Source organism: Pavona decussata, unplaced genomic scaffold, assembly GCF_977016875.1.
Source record: "Pavona decussata unplaced genomic scaffold, jaPavDecu1.1 SCAFFOLD_155, whole genome shotgun sequence".
Taxonomy (NCBI): Eukaryota; Metazoa; Cnidaria; class Anthozoa; order Scleractinia; family Agariciidae; genus Pavona; species Pavona decussata.
Window position 1 is genome coordinate 2,621,094 of NW_028145567.1, and position 21,897 is coordinate 2,642,990.

Sequence of the window (21,897 nt, forward strand, 5' to 3'; positions counted from 1 at the left end):
CAAGAGAGCTAACCTAAGGACACGTTTTTTCCCCTATTTCTTCAGGCGGTAAAACCTTTGAATTGACAAGGCTGACCGTAGAATGTCACACGGTTCTCATCCGCCTCGTTTTACAAACGCGCTTACTATGAGCCCTCGCGTACTACGCTAGCACCCAGTTCCCTGTTTCGTGTCGGCTCACATATTAATTTATGCCAATACCGATTATCACAAATGACTGATCCTGTACGATTGTTGAAATAGACTAGCGGCCTTGGAAAGAAACGTTTGTGCGTGTGCACTAGCGTTAAAAAAAAGATCATTTTGAAATAATCACAAACGTCGACCAATCACCACAACAGAGTGTCATTGCTCTGTGTTTCATTGAAGAGAATGCTTCGACTTTGCATGGCGTAAATTTGTTTTCTCTGTTACCGTGTCCAAGCTGGCCACAATACCCTGTTAAGTAATAACTCGATGTTATTTCTTTCCAAAGGTGTGCTAGACAAAAGGTTAACGGTCCATTTACTAATCTCGTTGCTAGGTTACTGACGGTTGCTACCCAAGTACAATTTGACTTGCGGCTCCCTCGACCAACAAATTTCATGTGCTTTTTCTGTCGGGAAAGTTGTTTTCCTCATTCCTTGATCTACTCACACTTTTTCAGTTGATATTCTATAACTCTATCCGGTGGATAAATCGCTATCCAGTTGATACTGAATGTACTCCAACCAACACATTTCATCCGCTAGATAGAGTTATCCTCTCTTTGAACAACTGGAACCTGTATGATATGAGAAATTCTGTGTATTTTGTTGTATTTTGTTCCGGTCACGTGATTATAGGCGTGGTCCAATGACGGCATTGATTGAAACAAACTTACCCTACATGAATATTGTCCAAATTAGCTTTGATATGACCAAATATGTCCTGAGTTATATCAAACAGAGTTTTCCCTAGAAAGGCCGCAAAAGATACTAGGTAAATGAACCCATAATCGAAAACGTGATCATTGTAGTTGTAGAATGCTACCGTTGTACAGTGGAACCTCGATTTAACGAACCTCTGTACAACGAAGTTTTTAGCAAATGAAAAGTGGAATGCTTTTTCTTTTTTCCAAACTACCAGCGTGAACACGAGAATTAATAAAGAATCGATTGCCTCGCACGTGAGCTAGCAAGCAGTCTCTTAATTTTTTTTAATAGCATTTATATACATGCAAGTCTGCTTATTACATGAACGTAAAAACACGTAATAACGTTACAAATTCCTCATCCTTTCTGGAGTTATGTATATCTTAAGTGCATATAAAGCAAACCGTTTACGCGAAATATTTCATTGAGCGCTTAAAATTAATTAGAGCGTGTTTACAAATATGCGCTGCGAGATTTGGCGTATGAATTACACAAGTCTAACACAAAATGTTCAAAACAATTCATAACTCTGTGAATATTTCTCTTACAGAAATAGTTCTAGTCTCTAGGTAACTATTAACTAAAGGAGAATACAAGAAAAATAATTTTTGGTTGTGGTCCGAAATATTTAAGCGTTTACTGCGTGTTTACAAATATGCGCTGCGAATGAATTTATAATACACATTAAGTCCAACACAAATTGTCCAAAACAAGTCATAACTGTGAATAGCTCTGTGAATGTTCAAAATTAATTTTTCTACGAATATTTGTCGTATGACAACGACTTAAGTATTTGTGTGGTTTGAAAATGTTAAATATGGAAAATTACCGACAATTGTCTGCAAAATTGCATTTAATTTCTGAGCGACTTGCGACTTGCCTACTCACCAAATGTTAGTTTTCAACTGACATTTCGCCTGCTTGTTCGCCCTCACAGTTGCTCTCGGGTTTCAAATTTCCTTATTACTCGCCTACTTTCTCGACATAAGTCGTTCCTCGAAGTATTCAACGAATACATCAATTAGTTTTCTTCAAAATTCTCGTTTGTTTTTCTGAAGGAAGTTGGCCATCCCACTTCCCGCCGAAAAAATCCCGGGTTGCAGCACAGGGTTTGACTGTCTCATTTCACATTGGATTACATGAAGAAACGTGCGTACGGTCGGACGGAAGTGACGTCATAACCAACCCAAAATTTCTCACAATGATGGGTTTCCCAAATTTTCTTAGCTATGGGCTCCGTGCGGAGCTCCGCTATTAATAATGGCACGGCAGGTGTTAGTTCGAAACTTAGTTACAGTAGCACAAAGGAAAGGTGCACTATATCAGCAAAAATTGGGCGGAGCCAACCCGTGCGAAACTTTATTACCATGGAAAATTTCCAACAATATTATGTAACCACAGAGGCTAAATTCACACTAAAACACTGATGAACGATTCAAGCAAAACCGTTTCAGTCTTTGATAACGGAAACAGGATGCACAGATGTTACTTTATCAAAACCTGCTTGACTCCAGATGAAAATATTTAGCGAATGGAAAGTTGGATGCTTTTTCTTTTTTCCAAAGTACGAGCGTGAACACGAGAATAATAAAGAATCGATCGCCTCGCACGTGAGGCTCGAAACTTAGTTGCAAAGGAAAGATCAGGGTATACAAGCCTACTTACATACAATACAATGGGAATTTCAGTCACTGATTCAAATCGATATTGCTTGCGTGTTCAAAATTAGAAAACTGACCTCGATTTGACTCCAGATGTAACTATTTAGCGTATGAGACTTCCGTTGCAGGCTATCTCCAAACTACGAGAATGAACACGAGAATAATTGCATAAAGAATCGATAGCCTCGCACGTGAGCTGGCAAACAGTCTCTCAATTTTTGTTTACTGCTTGTAATAATGGAAGGTTTTATCTTGAAACAAGCTTTAAATGCAATACAACTGGAGTTTCAGTATTTATTGAATCAAATTTATATTGTTTGCGTATTCAAAATTAAAAAAGTGACCCCGGTTTAAATTTTAGCAAGCGTGTAACTATTGTTTCCAAGACCTTTCAACAAACATCGGCCTAAACCAACCGAGATCCAACATTGTGTGTGATCTCAGAACGACATCAAACCAACTGAACTGCCTTTGTAATGCAAGAAAAGAGAAAAGCATTTATATGCCTAAGAGCGTTAGTCCAGTCAGTTGAGGCACGAACTGGACAAGACTGATATAGACTGCTTAGTTTTTGGGTGTCCTTAGATTATGCTCCAAGTGTTTTTCGGCAATTTAACAAATGATTCCAATCAATGTCAGGATTTGTTCTAAAGAAATCTGATAGAAAGAGAATTTGAAATCTTTGAGAATTCCTAGAAATTGTTCGTTCTTAGCAGCAGTTTCACGTTTGTGTGTTTAGCATTTAGTTCATAATTTGTTCGTTTTTCCAGCATGCTTATAGCTTTCATGAGCAACGTTAGTAGACAAACATCGCTGTCTACTAAGCTTAAATGATTGGTTTATATATTTGCTGATAGGCAACTATTTATACGTAAGCGTTCTAGACAAAGCGCAGTTCGTTTGGTTTTTCCGGTTGCAATCATCTCGTAGCTTTGTCATCTATTTTTATCGTCGCTTTGAAAAGTCAAAATACATTTGAATAGTCGGATACTAGGAAACGAAACACGATTGCCCAATTTTGATAACAAGGCTATTCCAGTGCACCGAAACTTGTTGGAAATGAACTCTAACTCGTGAAAAATGAGGCCCGAATTTTTAAAATCAGTTTCCTTTACTTCTTTGATAAGACTTGTAAAACCAGCCTGTGTGTTCAGTGCGTGGTTCTTCACTGAAAAATTTTCTGTTTGTAGGTATAATACGACATTTCTCAAAGTTACAAACATGTCAGTTCGACATGTCCTTCGATAAATCACGAGAGGACGTTTGCATTTTGTTAGCGGTTTATAAACAGGTTTATAAACTAACCGGCAAATGTGGTTCTATCTCCAGCTACATTTGTTGCAGTTATTCTGCCGCTATCAAGACCGAGCATTTTAATTCGTTTTGTCTCCTTGGTGGTCTTGGGGTAATTCGCGTATGACCAGGATACTGGGATATTTATTTACTAAATTCTTTTTACCAAAACCAAGAAAAACCTCATGACACTTGCCACCCTTTCAGGCACGAATCTTTGGTTTGAATGCGGATTTACCCTGGCGAAGGGCTAACGCTCGAAACGTCAGCACTCGAATCTCTTTATGGTGGTCAATTACCTTTAGTTATCAACTCTGTTGATAAACCAAACTACACTCCCCACCAAACGCAGCACCGCAGTCTCTTTAGAAGGTTACCCTCTTATCCCTTTCAAACAAGTTACAGTAAACACTCATTTTTGTGTAAAATGCACGCTGAATATATTACAATCTTGGTCTAATCTTCTGTCACGACTCCGATGTTTTTGAGAAAAAATTCAGTACCGGATTTTTCAAGAGTTCCTTGTTTCTTAATTACCACAATAAGTAACACACACACACTCAAACAAACAAACAAACAAACAAACAAACAGAGCAAGTTTGTCGATCGTCAGGTGAAACATGGAAAAACAACAACACAAAACAAAACAAAAATGTGCCACTTCCAATATACGAAAAGATTGTTAGTTATTACAAATTATACCAAGATTTGTTTTAAAACGCGGCAAATGGAAGGTATGTCTCTCAATGATACAATGTTTTAAAGTTCCACCTGGGTTTAAAACCACTCGAGTCCTCGGCTGCAACTTTAAGCTAATTGTCGTTGTTTACGTAAAAAGGGGGGTGCTTTTGCGCTTAAAATTACTAAGCGCCTCACGTGTGTGCGTGATAAGGCATCGGCGCTCACACGAGTCAGACGTTTCCAGCGAGGACAGAGGAAGAGTTGATCAGATCGTTTTGCATTTGGCAAAGAAGAAACACAGTTCGCAGCAGATTAAAGGTAAGGCAACACTAGAGGACAATGAATGATATTTGACGGGAACTTACAAAGAACAAACTCGTCAGTTTTAACCAATTTTAACAAAATTCTTCCAATCACTCATTGCATGTGCGAAATGGAATTTACACATCGACACCCTCTCAGTTTTGCGCAAGACTCGAGCTTCTCACGTGAAGCGTAGTTAGGTAACCAACACTCACACGAGCTAGTAAGTGCTGACCATTTTAAAGCGTATTTTAAGAAAGAAAGAGAAAGATCGCTTGATAGCTCAGATCTTGTTTTGTTTCATAAAATTTTTAACATCGCTGCAGCAAAGGTAAAGATCCCAAGAAAGTAGAACAATGTGGGCAAGAAATTCGAAACAAATCACTGATCGATAAGTTTCAAAAATGTTTTATGTTCTTTCCGCGAAACATCTACACTCTTAAGTAACAACCACTTTGTAAAACATCGCAAATTCATGGTCGTTTTGATAGCCACCGTAATTAACCTTTGGCTTCCCCTTGGAGTGCGAAGGGACAAAAGTTGGTAAACTTTCAAACACGACTGAAAACACAACATAAGATTGTTTGACTTATCTTGAACGGACGTACTCAGGAGTTCATAAGTGATAACATCGCCCTGAATAATTTTCACTTAAACAATAAAAAAAAAAAGAAAAACGAAAACAAGCGAGACCTGAGTGAAAGGTGATATATGGACTGTAAGAAAGAGAGAAGACTACTATACGCAGCAAGCACGCTTTAAAACGAGATTTTAATTTCATTAATTTCATTAGAATTTCATTTTACGTACATTGAAGTCATGTACAAAAGCTTACCGAGAAAAGATAGGACTTGACCCAGGTTTACCGGAAAAAAACAGGATTTTTGTTAACATTTCTTTTTTTGTTTGTTTGAGGAAAAAGCCGCAAAATTCCCTGAATATAAAGTCCCCTAGAGGTAAGCCTTGTCTAATTTCTCGCACACGGGTCGAAATTTCAAAAAGACGGGATAGCCGAACTGGAACAAAAAAACCAAGGAACGGCACATTGCCCTGAAATTGTCCTGAACATTTTTTTTTTGGCCAAATGCAATTCTAGATTGCATGGTGCACTGAACCGAATCGAAAATCAGAACCGAACTGACTGGGTTTGTTGGCAACAAAGCGTCATGCGACTTTCTCAACTGAAAATTCTTCTCTTCGCTTGGATTTCCGGTTTTAGGAAGGTCGGCGCACGAAGAACGAACTTTGCGGTCATCCCGAGACTGAAAAAAAATGTAGTAAGTGTCCATTTTTCGTAAAGTTTCGGATTGCGGAAGGTTCACCACGACAGGTTGACGAGATCTCAGTCGGCTTTATTCGCACGGAAGATCCTTGTATTCAATTCAATATGGCTGCCGCATCTCTCGTGCGTGGATTTTCAAGGTGACAGTTTGTGGTTCTTGGAAGGAAAACACAGGTTTTCAATACTGTAAATCAAAAGAACAACTTCTAAGAAACACTCGGCTGCTTAAAAAGAGGAAATCAGTGAGTTCATAGCGAAAAAATTCCTGTTGGAGATTGTGTCAAGGCGAAGCATGTGCGATCGCAAACAAGATCTGCAAATCATCACATGAGCTGTAGACGTTCTCGGAAACTTTTGTGGGCTCTTGGGAAACCACTTTACAAAATACTACAGGTTTGCATGTGAATTTTACCGTGCTTTATTTTAAATTGATCGATTTATCATCTTTCAAATAGCTTTCGCGAAATTTTCGAAAAAACGTGCTCAGGTTAATAGGGTCCAGAGACTTGCAGTTCGCTTGGATCGGTCGCCTTCACGTAGCTTCACTCGAGGCGAAAATTGAACGAATTTGTTTTTCAGGGGTGAACACAAGTCTGACTGAATAAATTTTTCAACTAGGAAAGCTTATGGTCTGTTCATCTGTGTCTTGATTCACGGAATTTTTTCACCATGCGATCTTATGTAAACCATGGGAGAGCCAAACCATATCTATTACTGTCACTTGTGTATTAATATAAAGTGTAAACAGACCGAAATTAAATCCTCCAGCACATACCAAATTCGCCCATATGACAACACGATCAAATTACGCTGCACAATTTTGGCACTGACTAGAGCTGTTCATTTACCCCTCTTAATTTTATACAACATTGCTTTTATTCTTCAATATTCTACAAAAACTAAAGCAGTAGGCACATGCAGTCATAGACTGCCTTTTATTTACAATGATTTTGTGTTGTTTTTTACTGCTAACAAACCTAAGGAGACAGAATTAGAACTCTCGAGCAATATATCGGTTATTTGCTTGGATTATGGACGGTTTCTCCGAGTTTTCAAACAAAGGAAAATGGTGATCGCTGAATCAAAGTGTGTGTTTGGCTTTCGTGATCGAGCAACTTGTGCAGCCACAGGTAAACCACCTCTGTTTGTGTGGTGTAATTGCTGTTTGGAACTTGAGACTTTATATTCACGCTTTATATTCACGCCTTTATGTAGAAATAAAGTTTCAACGAAATGTTGATTGAGTCACGCGTGGTGTTTTTTTGCCATTCCGAGCCGTAGAAACCTTTCTCTGGCGAGTTTACTGTTACCGGCCGAAGGCCGGTGCAAGAGCGAAGGAGAACAAGAGAGGTAAGTCGCCGCCGGCGACCGCTACGGGGCGCTACTTTAAACCGGAATTGTCGCAAAATTTGAAAAATTTTTACCTTTCTTTCAGGGCCTCCGATTAACTACATATTTGGCGAAGTCGTGGCCGAGATTGGGTTTCATTCGTCAAATTTCCTGGGTTTCAAACTATGATCTGTAGCAAAGTCAGCGACCAAAGGAAATCTAAACATGCAGTCCTTTTAAATCTGCCAGTCAACGTTTTGCGACAGTTGCCGGGCCCGAAGCAATGATTGGCTGATTTAAAATGGACCGCATGTTTAGAATTCCTTTGGTGGCTGACTTTGCTACAGATCATAGTTTTAAATCCACCTGGAGGACTTGAGCTTCGCTCACGCTTGGTCAATAACGCATATATAGTTTTATAATTCATCAAATATTTTCGCTCGCGCGCGATTGGTCTAAACGCCTCACGTGACCGAATATACCCCAGCTAAAACTGGGGAATATCCGATGATATTACCCAAGTGATATTTCCCAATTTAGGCGCGTCTTGTTTACAATTAAAATTAATGTCAGGATGGGGGAACGGTTTGCTTTTGTGACAGAAGGAGATATAAACCTGCTGGTCGATAAAGCAGTATCAGAAAACAAAATACGCTCTAAACGTTTTTGACGGTAAACTGTTCTTAAACGTAATGTTCAAATACTCAAGCTCGTTGCTACATGTTGCGAAAAATATTTGAAGGATAATAACCACAATAGCCTCCATTTGGCTTTAAAAATATGCTCAGATATTTGTCCTTGGACATTATCTGCTCCTCGAAGCTCACAGTTTTCCTCGAGCTTCGCTCTCGGAAAACTGTTCGCTTCTCGGAACAGATAATGTCCGCGGACAAATATCTGAGCATATTTTCGTGCCAAATGGAGGCTATTGTTTATATTTTCAAAACTTGTGTTATTACTAGAGAGATACCTATAATGGCAGTCTTAAAATCCCCGTTCATCACTTGGAAAATAACTTCCCTACAAATTTGCAACCCCACTAAGATATAACATACACCTACCGAAGTAACACCTCAGCTTTGCAACTTTTTCATAAATGCACAAAAAGGGAGTCAATAAAGCAGACAAAAAAAAACCTACAGTAAATGTAACAGTCACATATAATTTATTGATCTTTGAAGAGGTTCCCTGTCATTTTCTTACAATGACTTTTTTCAGGGTCACTCGAACACAGGCAATAACTTTTCATTATGGTAGCTGAAACCACATGCACTCCTTCGAGTGCCTATTTTTCGTATTCCAAACACTTCTTGCAAAATGTTTGAAAAACGTGCTCCGATAAATTCGATTCAAAATTGACTTCAAATCGTTTGCAAGTCTCCTCACGGCAAAAATTATACGCTTTTGCTTTTTAGGCCTGTAAAAAGACTTATTTAGGAATTCTTTTTGTCTCTTTTTCTATTTTTATTGATGAAACGTGACAACTCGGCGTAATCTTGTGTAAACAAACACATGTCTTCGTAACTAGCGGATAAAATTCGCCCAGGCAGAAGCTGCAATAAATTCATTTGGGGTCCAGTGTGAGCGATAAGATCGATTCAACAGAACAAATGTGAACACTGAAAATTTGCGTATGCATAGCGATAATCATCGCAACGCTTGACGTATTTCTATGTTTACGTTCACTTGGATAAAGTCAAACTAGCAACTTTAGCAAGGTTGAAAGCTTTTTCCAATGTTATAAAACGCGACAGAAGCCGTCGTGTGAAAGTAGAAAGGAATATTACCATGCTGAAAACAGGGGTCACTTGCTAGGCAGCCAAAATCGTTCACATCTTAAGTTTCATTCGGCAACAACACGAAGGTTCTCGGAAGGAAATTACGACTGTGAAAATCCCCGCACATTTAAATCTGTCTGTCTTAAATGTAATAAGTGTGGTAGTCTTGCTCAGCCTTGTGGTTATGTAATTTGACTATTCTTATATTTTTTTAATTTTCTGGGCCTGCAGTAACTGGCTCACGCTGTTGTGGAATCCCTGCCACTTTTTCTTCGTTACTTTGTTTGATTACCTGAATGTATTTACATTATGTTGGCGAAGCTAAGTAAATAAAATAAAATAAAATAAAATCTGGACGCTTTTTTGTCGATTTGTCAACCACGCAAAACCACCATGTGATTCACGTTCATTTTATTGACACATCCCCGCATGAGGCTTTTCAATGATCAAGTGAGCAACACATGAAAAATATTTTAGACTAATATACACTGACAATACTAAATTCCACTAACTTAATTAATAGTGGGCTTTCTAGAATGATTTGCAATCAATATTTCCGGATTGTTTATACAATGGTTAATACCCTAGGTCGGTGATGTTTTCTCTTTAGTATCATCCTCGGAGATCCAGGGGTAGCTGGTCGGGACTAAACTTTCGATCATGAATTTACGTAACTTTTTCTTTTCCAAGTTTAACCTCCTAATTCACCCTCTACTATCCGTTTTTAGTTTCAGTCATGGAATACTTTATTGAAGACCAAACAAAAAAACCAGCTCGAAAACGACAAATGTCCAGAGAAAAGCGACTCTTGGCAAACCAACATGAACGAGAACGGGTCCGAAAGATGAACGAAGCCTACGAACAGCTACGAAGCATAATTCCCGACTACGAACAAACCCGAGTGAAGACAAAACTAGAACTACTGCAGATCGCTACAAATTACATCCAAAGCTTAAAGGACCGCCTCCAGAGTCTTAGTCAAAATGGCTATAATTCTCCAATTAATTCCCTGATGCAACCGTCCAAGTATGACATGGAGAACGGAGCTTTAAAGTCGGGGTCCCGGCTCCCTGATTACCCGTATTCGCCTCAGTCCCCTGCTCAGCCACCCCCGTTATCCCAGCTCCCCCTGTGTCACTTTGCTCCCCATCAGACAGTTTCCATTGGATCGCAGTTCCCTGTGTCACTGACGACCCGCCCTGAAAGCTCCAGCCACGATTTTTGTAGCCTGTTCACTAGCACTGTTGCTGATTCGCGTGCGGAAGAGAGTTTCTTATTCAGCTTACAGGTAGCTACTAGCTTTAGAGGAATGATCCACGTTTAAACATATTTATAGCCCGTTACTATTTTTGAAATATTTGTATTAACAAATCTTGAGGAGCTGTTGTTTATCATACTAGTTACATTTCTCACATTTTGGCGGAAAAATTATTGACTTGGGTTCTCTGAGATTCAAATTTCATGGAAACTGTTTAACAGCAGACGTCAGTTTTGCCTTGTTTGCCGGCATATTCTCTCAAGTTCATGTAACTCAATTCCATGTAATTCTATAATAACATTTGTTCAATTTTTTCTCTCAAACAGAACGCAGCTTCCAGCTTTTACAATGAAGACCAGTAAGCCTGATCAGTGGACAGACAGAACATTGAATTAAACTGAATCTATCGCATGGCGAGGCAACTGCATTAGACCAACGCTGTTTTCACTGCCGGAATGAGCTCCGATGGGTCCTTGTAGCTACTTGTTATATTTTATATTTAGTCACCGCATAGGATACATTGAAACAGAACCATTGAAGGGCCTATATTGGCTTGCAAAAAGTTTTGTCTTTTTATACAAGGTTCGTACATATTTTTGTATCCAAAATTCAAGACTTTTTCCATATTTTCTTTTTCCAGACTCAAAGTTATGAGTCATATCACACTCCTAAAACAGAAAGAATTTTGGTTTAGACGATTAAGATGAAATTCGACTAGCTGACATAGATTTCACTTAACACTTTTAAAAGCACTTGTTGTAGATTTCTTTTAACACTTTTAAAAGCACTTGTTGTAGATTCGAACAAACCTCCACGCTTATTTAAAGACTTCATCTTAATTTTCCAAACTTTTTCCGCGTCTGAATTTCTTGTTTGCAGATTTCCATACTTTTTTCAACAGTTTTACACTCTGTGCGAACCTTGTTTATAGTGCTTAGCGTTTGACCAGGTCTGACTTGAGATCCAGATTTTGGTGATTAAAAAAACAAAAACAAAACAAAACAAAACAAAATTTATAGGAATACTGTTATAACGTTTCCCTGCAACAAGTGAGAGTTAAACAGGCAGAAATTAGTGTGGGAAGAAGTGTCCAAGCTTTAACAAAGTCTTGTTTGAAAAGCCATGACACCCTACCCCCCCGGGGGGGGCATACTTGACCCATGTTTGGGTATAGAGGTACTCTTGTGTAGGGAACGCCCTCTTTTTGCTGCCGCAGCGAGGGAGCCTGAAGCGACCGAGCAAGGTAGCACTGTAATCCGCACAAGATATAGGGCCTTTCGTTCAGCTTTCTTGCAAAATGCAAAGGATTGTGGTCGCGCAAAGATCAAAGGAACAAGGGATTGTGGTTGATTATGTGGGCACCACAATGCCACGCGCTTCTCTGCTCTGCCCGACTTTTCGGATCGACTGGAGGAATATCGCAGTGAGTATTTCCTCGTTTTTAATGCTTTTATATTTTTAACTGCATCGCTTTTAATTTTATCTTTTTAATGTCAGCGTTTATTTTGCCTTTTCTCTAAGATATTTACAATTGAGTGTTTAATGTATGGCGAGGTGACCTCTAGAAACCACCAGGCTTATAGTTTGGGCCACCTCGTACCTTTAGAACGCAATATGTTGGCCATTTAAACTTAAGGTATATCCCCGGTTAAGAATAAATAAAGGAAAATTCTTGAAAGTTGTGTTGTTGACATTGATTACCCGGGTACACAGCAGATAAACGTCTCCAATCTCGGATTGCTAAATACTCGACAACAGTCTTGCAGCCATACCCTCGAAATTATACACCCTGTTCAGGGAAGAGGAGCCCTATCCAGCGGCACGTCCCGGTGTAGGCCATATAGGGGAATAACCCCCCTCCTCCCTCCCCCCCCCCCCCCCCCAGGTCACGAATACTTCCTATAACTTTAAAATTAGCAGATTTTGTAAATTTGATTGCTTGGTTACAGCCAGCGACTTCGTGGACACTACTTGAAGATTGTTGTTTCCTAGGCTTTCTTTGGTTTTGAAGACCAGCGTAGCCTGTTTTCGAGCATTGTTAAAAATTAGATTTTACGGCTTATGAATGCTATCCAGTGGTTCAAACAGATTTTGTTTCAAACGCAACCTAGTGTTAAAACAATTTATTTTGTAAAGACTGTTTAAGTAATATTTTTAATAAACTACTTTTTCCTGCAGGCAGGCAAAATGCGGTGACGTCCTAGATCTTTTAGCGACTGTTGTGGAGTTTAATGCACAACCAGCAAGGTGAAATTGAAAGATTCTGTACATAGAGGGTCTATCTATGTCAGTCGAATTTTTGGTTGTTCTTGACTTTTTGGCTTTGACCGACTTGCCACAACGTTTGGACATAACCCGTGTAACTCACTGGTAAGATATCCACCTGGAATCTTCTTCGCGATTTCACCGTGTTGCAGAGAACATTTCATTAATAAGGGTTAATAATTTAATAATTCATTTACTTATATAGCGCCCTTTAACGTTCTAACCTAAGGACATGTTTTTCCCCTATTTCTTCCGGCGATAAAACCTTTGAATTGACAAGGCTGACCGTAGAATGTCACACGTTTCTCAACCGCCTCGTTTTATAAACGCGTTAACCATGAGCCTTTGCATACTACGCTAGTACCCAGTTCCCTGTTTCGTGTCGGCTCACATATTAATTTATGTCAATACCGATTATCACAAATGACTGATCCTGTAAGATTGTTGAAATAGACCAGCGGCCTTGGAAAGAAACGTTTGTGTGTGTGCACTAGCGTCAAAAGAAGATCATTTTGAAATAATCACAAATGTCGACCAATCACCACAACAGAGCGTCTTTGCTTTGTGTTTCATTGAAGAGAAGGCTTCAACTTCACATGGCGTAAATTTGTTTTCTCTGTTACCATGTCCAAGCTGGCCATAATACCCTGTAAAGTAATAACTCGATGTTATTTCTTTCCAAAGGTGTTACAGACAAAAGGTTAAAGGTCCATTTACCAAGCTCGTTGCTTAGTTACTGACCCAAGTACAATTTGACTTGCGGCTCCCACGACCAACAAATTTCGCGCGCTTTTTCTCTCGGGAAAGTTTGAAGTTGTTTTCCTCATTCTTTGATCTACTCACACTTTTTCAGTTGATGTTCGATAACCTCTATCCAGTGGATAAATCACTATCCAGCTGATAAAATGTACTCCAACCAATACATTTATCCGCTGGATAGAGTTATCCGCTCTTTGAACAACTGGAACCGGTATGATATACTGACGAAATTCTTGAAAAAAACAAAAAACAAAAAAACAACAACAACAAACAAAACAAACCAAAAAAGAAAAACAAAAAAGAGAAAACACTTTTAACCTAAATGAATATTGACCAAATTAGGTTTGATATGACCAAACATGTCCTGAGTTATAGCACACAGATTCTTCTCGAGCAACGGCGGCAAAAGATAGGTAAATGGACCCTGAATGGAGATGTGATTGCTGTGGTTGAAATATGCTACCGCTGCACAGTGGAACTTCTATACAACGAACGATATTCTCCAGCCCAGCCTTTTTAAATGTATGGGAAAAGAACCTCGATATAACGAACCAATTTCCCTAGTACCTTGGCAGGTCGTTAAATCGAGGTTCCACTGTAGCCAGGAGGTTCCTTTAGAAAGACATCATGACACAAGCGATTTTTGATGTGACTTTGAAAAGGACTAAATGGTATTAAAAATGGCTTGTACCGATAATGGGCTGATCAACTGGAACCTTCAACATTGGACCGTGTACCATGCCCGCAGAGAGGGGAATTCGATCTTTGCCTAGGAAGGATGAGGAATTTGAACCCGATTTATTTTTTAGTCTGATGAAATTCGCACGTGGGTTTTTTTCTGGTTAGTGGGATCGAGGAGTACTTCAGGTACAGGCTTTCACCGATGGAGTGAATGGCTGGTTTTTGAATAAAATTATGTCATTAATATATCTCTGTGTACAAAGCATGATCAGCTACTGATTGAAGCTGAAAATATGTCCTGGAGCATTAAGATCCTTACCCCATCCCCACGTCCAGACACTTCCATCACCTGAAATTCAATATAATGTCAGTTACATAAAACACTGCTTTAAGACTTCAAAGAATTCCAGACTCTGCCCAAACGCTGGATTGATGCTCATTCACAATAAAAAGTTCATTGGAGATTACATCTCTCTCCTTAAAATGCCTCCAAAACGATAAACAAAAATAATTAGGAAAATAATTGAATAAATAAATAAATAAATAAATAAATAAATAACTAAATAACTAAATAAATAAATAAATAGATAAGAAAAAGGATTCAAGCCCCACTCTGACCACTAGCTGAAGTTGTTTCTTGGTAGCCACGAGTTCTCATCCGCGCTTGTAAATGGTCAGCTGGTCTACCTCCTGCCAGTTGAGATTTTAAGTGGTTGCGCTTAATCTGATTATGAGTGGAGTGCCTGTAATCTGGTGGTTAAGCTTAGGAGATGCACCTCCAACAATGCATTTTCATTTGCATGTTTTAGTATCTTTTTTTAAGCTGAGAACCCAATTAATAGGGAGTTTAAGAAACGAGGACGGCAACGGTAACGAGAACGTCATTTAAAAATATAACTTCTCGTGTTTGCAACTCTTTCGCAATCATTTAAATTTGTTTAACTTGGAAAATGCTGGCGAACTCTCCAGGAACTAAATTGGTATGAACGACGTCAAAGTAACGAAAAATAAAGAAGATTTTGCGTCATACGCTCCCATTCTCGAGAAAACCTAAAATTTGGTCATTTCACGTTGTTGTTTTGCAGAGGACGGCAAAGAAATGTACCAAAATGAAAAACGCACGTGCAAAGCGATTGTTTTTGCTCATTAAGCCCATTGTTTTGTGGCGTTCTCGTTTCTTAAACTCCCTAATACTGGATGAGTTAATTGTAAATGAACAACGCTTATCAGACTCATTAATAATTCATAGAGAGGAAGCAAAGGAAATCACTACCGTGAAGGAGGTTTGGAAATGTGGAATTATTGTAAAATTTGGTTTGAGAAGCTACAGTGTGTATCAAACACTCAAAAGAGTGTTTCATCTGATTGCCAAACACCTCGAAGTTGGCTGAAAAACTTGGCTGCACATCGTTTTCTCAACCCACTTCCTGGCAATTGGAAATCAGATGAACTATTCTTTTTTTTTTTCATACGTGCAAATTGAAGTAAAGAAAAATTATTAAAATTAAAAGTAATTTATTTAATTTGAATAATATGGGGAGTGCTTGTACAATCTCCCAAGCCAAGGCTCATGATAAAGTACTTGACAATAATCCAGATCGAATTGGAATTTGAAAAATAATGTTTGTTTTTGATGAGAGGGGACAACCAGAGTACCCAGAGAAAAACCTTTGAGCAAGGATGAGAGCCAACAACAAATTCACCCCACATGATGCCGAGTCTGGGAATCGAACCTGGGCGACATTGGTGCCCAGGAGGCGCGTGCTCTTACCACTGCGCCAGCCCTGCTCCCCAGGGATATATTATACAACAACCAGGGCAATTTACATTACAACCAGGGTAAGATCATTGTCATACCAGCAAGTATGGCAGTATGCCTTGTTCCACAGCCAACTGTCAGTACATCTAAATCACCAGGAATGTCAACAGGTACAGGGACTGTCTGACACTGAATATGACCACTGGATGACTGTCTGTCACCATCACTATCTTGATTGACAGTCAGTCCCAGCTGTCCTTTCTCATTCCATCCCCACATGTAAAGGTCACCAAACTCTGAGGAGAAGAGACAATTTAAGTGAAAATTTAATTAATATTAATAATAAGTTGTAGAAACAAGTCATTACTCAATTTAACCTTATCTAGGCCCATTAGGGGGTGGGGTGGTAGGGGGTCCTCTGACCAAGCAAAAATTTTAAATTTGAGAAAACAGCAATATGCTGTCAAACCAAAGTTTTACTTTCAGTGGAATTTGCTTACATACCAATTTCTTGGCAAATATTCACTCCTTTTCAATTTTTTTTGTTATAAAATGGAAAGTTTATTTCTATGGATAATAACTGGAATCTAAAAATATTCCATCTGAACATACACAGTAACTTGAAAAACCCATAAAATTGAACACCATGAAAATTTATGGATTTTTCAACATCATTAAAACCCAAAATTCATATAGTACGCCATCGAAATTTAAGAACGTTTTCATGAGTATTTCAGAATAATGTGTAAAATGTCATGGGCCATGAAAGTGCTGGTTTTCACAGGAATTTCATGGATGTTTCATGTTTTTTCTATGGTAATTTCATGGTAAAAAATCCCATGAAATCACCCTGAATTTGGACCATGGAAATCCTATGAAAAAGCCTTGAGCATTCCATGGGTTTCATATGAAAAAATTCATGATTTTTGTGGGTTTTGGTTGCATAGTGACTGCAGGTTATTGTTTTCTCACCACTTATTGCTGCTGAATGCCAACCGCCCGCAGCTATAAACTGAATCCTGATTCCTTCCAATGCTGGAACAATTGCTGGAGTTTGCTCATCTATTATCAAACCACGGCCAAGCTGTCCGCGGCTGAAACAACAACAACAACAACAAAAACAGTCAAATGTCACTTAGAGGTAGTAATGCATGTCCATATTAACTCTTAACTTTGAAACTCGACTATGGTGGCATATACAGTGCCAATTAAATTTTTTTGTAGTTAGCAAGATGAAGTCATTTTAACCAACTGCCTTTCACTGTTAACTTTGGTCAAACATAAAAAAAAAAGACTGTTTAAATAAAGATAAATCACTTTGAGAGGGTTTTGTGAGTCTAAGAGTTTACCAATAAAATCATTTTATCATTTTTCTAAAAAAGTTTCAAGTTTTTTAAATTGAAGTATGTCACATATTCTAACAGTAAAAACAGATACACAACTTGCAGATCAGTCTCCTTTTGCTTTACTTTAAAAAACTTCAGTCACCTTAGAAGCTTAGAAACAAGTTCAAGACATCACATTAAGTATTTTGTAGGTTGGATTTTCTGGATTTCAAATGTGAGATGCATTACCTCCCACCACCAAGACTGTACACTTCTCCTGATAAAGACAGCAGTAAAGCATGTTCCTTGCCACAGGCAACTGATGTCATCTGTGTTGTAACATCCATTGGTCTGAACAACAAAGTTGATTTGCTTGAATCATGGACATCCTGGACTTGTTCTTGGACTACATAACCTGCCAGTCCACTGTCTGTACAACACAAGAATGTACAGCTGTATGTATGCTGGTAAACTTGACTAAAATGGATTACTTATTTTGTAGGCGCCTCACTTGAAGTTTGTACCATTTCGTAGAACAACAAGATTAGGGAATTGCATGAAAAGGTTAAAGTGCACCTAACCCCCAAAATTTTTTCGCTTGAATAAATCTTTGCACCTGTTCGAAATGCATTGAGCCTTTTTGCACCTTTTTTGAACCAAATCTTGACTTTTTATAGGCTGTAAAAGTTATGAAATCTAGCCATCATCTGTCCCATGACCGAGCTAGTAAGGGGCATGGGTCTATTCCTTACATGACGTCACAAACTGCTTTGCATGTATTTTCACAAAGACTTAATACAATGCAAATCAGTTTGTGACGTCAAGTAAGGAATAGACCCATGCCCCTTACCAGCTCGGTCATGGGACAGATGATGGCTAGATTTCGTAACTTTTACAGCCTATAAAAAGTCAAGATTTGGTTCAAAAAAGGCGCAAAAAGGCTCAATGCGTTTTGAACTGGTGCAAAGATTAATTTAAGCAAAAAAAATTTTGGGGTTAGGTGTACTTTAAAAATTACCTGCCATGGTATATTTAATGGCATATTTTCTTTTAATTAGTGGAGAGTGAAGATTGTCTCTATTGTCCTGTAGTCCAGAATTTCCACTGTCAGTTGAAATCATGCACTATTTGTGAATCTTCATCCAGTTGACCATCTCTGTTCTCCTTCAGTCCAGCCTCTCAACTCCACTAAAGTATTATACCATTATTGTGGATAGCTGTCTTTTATTGCAGGAAAAAGAGGCATTATACTGTAAATTAACAGGGTACTTTTTCCTAACCTACAGTGTAAGAAGAAAATATGAATCCTACTGCTCAAGCTAGGATCTTACAAAGTCAAACATTTTATTCCCTAATACAAAACCTGTATAGGATCAGGATCTTGTAGGATCTTAACCTAAGGTCCTGTGAAACTCCTGAAGCTAATCCTGATTTAACATTGAAATTTTATTCGAGTTTAATAACTAATCAACAAAGATTCTTTCAAAAGATGTTTGTTCTTCAGTGCTTTGTAATCTTTTCTTTACCATTAGCTTCAAATTAGCTTTTATAATCATTTTAATGGGAGAGATGAAAACTGCGATTAATTTTTAATTTAATTCAATTTAATTTTATTTTCAATTTTATTATTATTAGTGTTAATCAGCTTTCAAACAACCATGAAGGCTCTGGGGAGAAATTTTCAAAATTTCAGTTTTTTATGTAATAATAAAGGTTAAGGTTTCCCTATACCTTCAGAGGTGTCTCGCATCCAAGCGATGTAGCGCGTCCGGTTTAAACTGTAGATACCTGAACTCTTATATCAAATTAAAGCTTATAGAGCTTGCTATCAAACTAAACCAAGAATTTTGAAATAAAATAAATTGCCGAATTTTTAGTGCTGATTTCTTGAATCGATTTTTTCACTTGGAGGAGACACTTCAAAGAGCTAAAACTCAAAAGGAATTTGTTTGTTTGCCTTCAAATTTGGACAGTAGGTAGTTTAACATATAAACAACAAAAAGGTGTCTGCGGATTTTTTCTTTCGAAATATTTTTTCTTCGAGAGCAATTTTTGTATGATCACTCCACATTTTTTTCATCCTATTTCGAAAATGCTCTATAACTTTTCATTGCGATTGAATATGGCAAAACGCAGACACATTTTTTTAGCGCTTTGGGTCCGGGAACTGAGGAGCAAATTAAATTAGTGAGAAACAAAATTCGCTTTGACTTGTAACTTTAAAAAGGTAATTTGGACGCTCACATTTAGAGGTCGTGAAAAATTCGACAATTCATTTTATTTCAAAATTCTTGGTATAGTTTGATAGCCAGCTCTATAAGCTTTAATTTGATATAGGGGTTTAGGTATCTAGAGTTTAAACTGGACGCGCTACATTGCTTAAACGTGAGACACCTCTGAAGGTATAGGGTAACCTTAAAGTGATGTGCAACACAATCTGTGTTTAATATAATATTTTTCTGCTTTTTAATCTTTAATTTAATATACTGTACCATTGCTATTCATCTGTCAGCAGTATCAGTTCACTGGTGTCACTATAGCAGTCCTCGTCTATAACCACTATGAACATTCACATGGCAACAGGAATTGGCTGGTTTTTGTTTCCTGAAAGGCAATTCTCAGGGATGCTCTATAATAAGAAACTGGATATTACTGAAAACATTTTTAACAGTCACCTGTTAGAAGAATGCAGCTTGTTTCTCTACAACCAACAGCTTTGAATTTTGTGCCACTGGCCTTGACTTTCACTGGATCGGAGTTTTCCTTCGTGTAATTACTCCAAAGAACACACACTCCATCTCGGGTTAGAAACGCAAGCTGTGTCCAGCTAGAGCAAGCATCTGTAACAAAGTAATCTGGCAGGAGATTCTCCTGTTCTCCTACTTCTTTTGTTCCAGGAATCCAACCTAAGGAACTGACTGTGCCATTTTCTTAAAATAAGAAATCAGAAAATAAAAGTTTCTAGTAAACAAGAAACCACTGCAGTATACAGTGTATATCATCACAGGTTGCTGAGCCCTATCACTGTTCATGTTACTAGTGTATATACAAAGGTTATAATGCTCTTGGAACTAAAACTCCTGACAGATTGAATCACTTCACATGGACTAAAGAACAACCAGGACACAAAACGACCACTAAAGGAGTTCTAGTTCTGGAGTTATACAGGCTTAACTGCAGAACACCCCGCCACTCGGAATCTCTTCCCAAATACCGGTAATAGCGGTCTCCCTAGCAGCCGTTCTGCGTCTCGTCACGCAACGCTCCTCCCCACCTGTTGCATGACAAGACACTGAATGGCTGCGAGGGAGACTACGGTAATAGTGGCTACGTGGCTATGCAGTGAGAAAGATCACCCGTCGTAGGCCGTTTCAATAGACCAGTGAAGCTTCTTTCTCGCTGTGTAGCCGCGTAGCCACTTCAAAATATACTCCACAAAATCAGAGGGGTGGGGTGGTGTTTCTCGCTGCCTTGCCGCATGAGTAACTATTCTTGTTTGGGGGGGGGGGGGGGTGGGGGGAAGAGTTTCAGAGTGGCAGGGTATTCTGCCGTTATTCCGTTATCATGCAGCTATACCTGCCAAGTCTCACGCATTATGCGTGAGTCTCACGCCTGCGGACTAAAGACAGCAATCTCACGCATCAAGGACAATTTCTCACGCCTGACTCACAAATCCGGACGAGTTGTTCTAAAAACACTTCATTTCATTTCAGATTTGTTATGTATTATTTCTTTGCCCTTTTTAACAATCGCAAAAGCTTTCAAATGTCTACAATCCGTTCGAATCATAAGTGTTCAAAGGTCTTCAAATATCTATGGACATTCTCGGCAACGTTCGGAAGTCTTCGTAAAATCGTCGAAAATCTTCGCAAGTGGCTCGGACGTTTTCGGAAATACCGCTCATGACGAGGCAAAAATCTCACGCGTTTGACTCTGAAAAAGTTGGCAGGTATAATGCAGCACTGTTGCTTTCTAAACCCTCTTTCACAAACAGCGAGTATGAATAGAGTTTGAGTCGCAAAATGTAAGCTTATGCATGGGGCTGTGCTACATTTTGTACTAATACACCTCTTGAGTTTTGCTTTCCTGGTACAATTAACTATCGCTACCGACTACAAAACCTACCTTTTAAATATAAAGTGTTCGACCATGATGCCACGATTCTACTAACACGGCCCACATTCACGAGTAACGGAGTTAAAACAGAGGAACGTGGTAAATCTACAGGAGTGACTGGGCGATCTTCATTCACATTTTTGTGGGTAGCGAATTGCGCAAAGCCATTGTATCCAAATCCAAAACATTGAAAGCTCCCTGAAAAGGCAAACTCAGGCTTCAAGGTAGCAGTTTGCTCTGTTTTAGCCATGAAAAACGCCATGAAATCTCCGAAAGGTTTTTCTCGCTTCTTTCCCGCCAGTCGCCATTTTGTTTTGCATGTATCCTGGCCTCCTTTCAGAAGGCCTGGTTTCAAAGCAATAACCATGGAAAATGTAAATATTCACATATTTGAAACTAGAACGCTGTTGTTTTGCGGTGTGAAATTTGTTGTTTGTAAGACATTTTTCATTGTTTATTATCCCATTTGGAGATACTATTCTATTAATACAACCTTTATGAGAAATTCCTGATG

The 21,897-nt window shown here is 38.7% G+C and overlaps 2 protein-coding genes across 3 annotated transcripts; one reads left to right on the forward strand and one right to left on the reverse strand.

The window, feature by feature from the left end:
* Positions 1-52: 52 nt before the first annotated feature.
* LOC146465857 (RCC1 domain-containing protein 1-like) lies at positions 53-21,763 on the reverse strand. Of its 2 annotated transcripts, none has more exons than XM_085127954.1 (7): positions 21,393-21,763; positions 19,943-20,197; positions 17,517-17,697; positions 16,915-17,036; positions 16,041-16,238; positions 14,503-14,532; positions 53-438 (listed from the first exon to the last, which is right to left on the reverse strand). In XM_085127954.1, the coding sequence occupies exons 1-7, from the start codon at positions 21,748-21,750 to the stop codon at positions 299-301; spliced, it is 1,284 nt and encodes a 427-aa protein (XP_084984080.1). In that variant the 5' UTR covers positions 21,751-21,763; the 3' UTR covers positions 53-298. The 2 variants fall into 2 exon arrangements, with proteins under 2 accessions (XP_084984080.1, XP_084984079.1); XM_085127953.1 differs by lacking the exon at positions 53-438 and adding an exon at positions 12,911-13,390.
* On the forward strand, positions 9,461-12,354 carry LOC146465858 (uncharacterized). Its single transcript, XM_085127958.1, has 2 exons — positions 9,461-10,508; positions 10,805-12,354. Exons 1-2 carry the CDS (start codon positions 9,957-9,959, stop codon positions 10,838-10,840), a joined length of 588 nt encoding a protein of 195 aa, XP_084984084.1. The 5' UTR covers positions 9,461-9,956; the 3' UTR covers positions 10,841-12,354.
* Positions 21,764-21,897: the final 134 nt, after the last annotated feature.

What these genes read in the sequence shown, in the direction of transcription:
- LOC146465857 (XM_085127954.1), bottom strand. Translation starts at nt 21,750, where the DNA reads ATGGTTATTGCTTTGAAACCAGGCCTTCTGAAAGGAGGCCAGGATACA. An exon ending in GAACACTTTATATTTAAAAG is followed by an intron (nt 20,198 to 21,392) that starts GTAGGTTTTGTA and finishes TCTTATTTTAAG; the next exon opens with AAAATGGCACAGTCAGTTCC. An exon ending in GCATACTGCCATACTTGCTG is followed by an intron (nt 14,533 to 16,040) that starts GTATGACAATGA and finishes ATTGAATTTCAG; the next exon opens with GTGATGGAAGTGTCTGGACG.
- LOC146465858 (XM_085127958.1), top strand. Translation starts at nt 9,957, where the DNA reads ATGGAATACTTTATTGAAGACCAAACAAAAAAACCAGCTCGAAAACGA. An exon ending in GTTTCTTATTCAGCTTACAG is followed by an intron (nt 10,509 to 10,804) that starts GTAGCTACTAGC and finishes TCTCTCAAACAG; the next exon opens with AACGCAGCTTCCAGCTTTTA.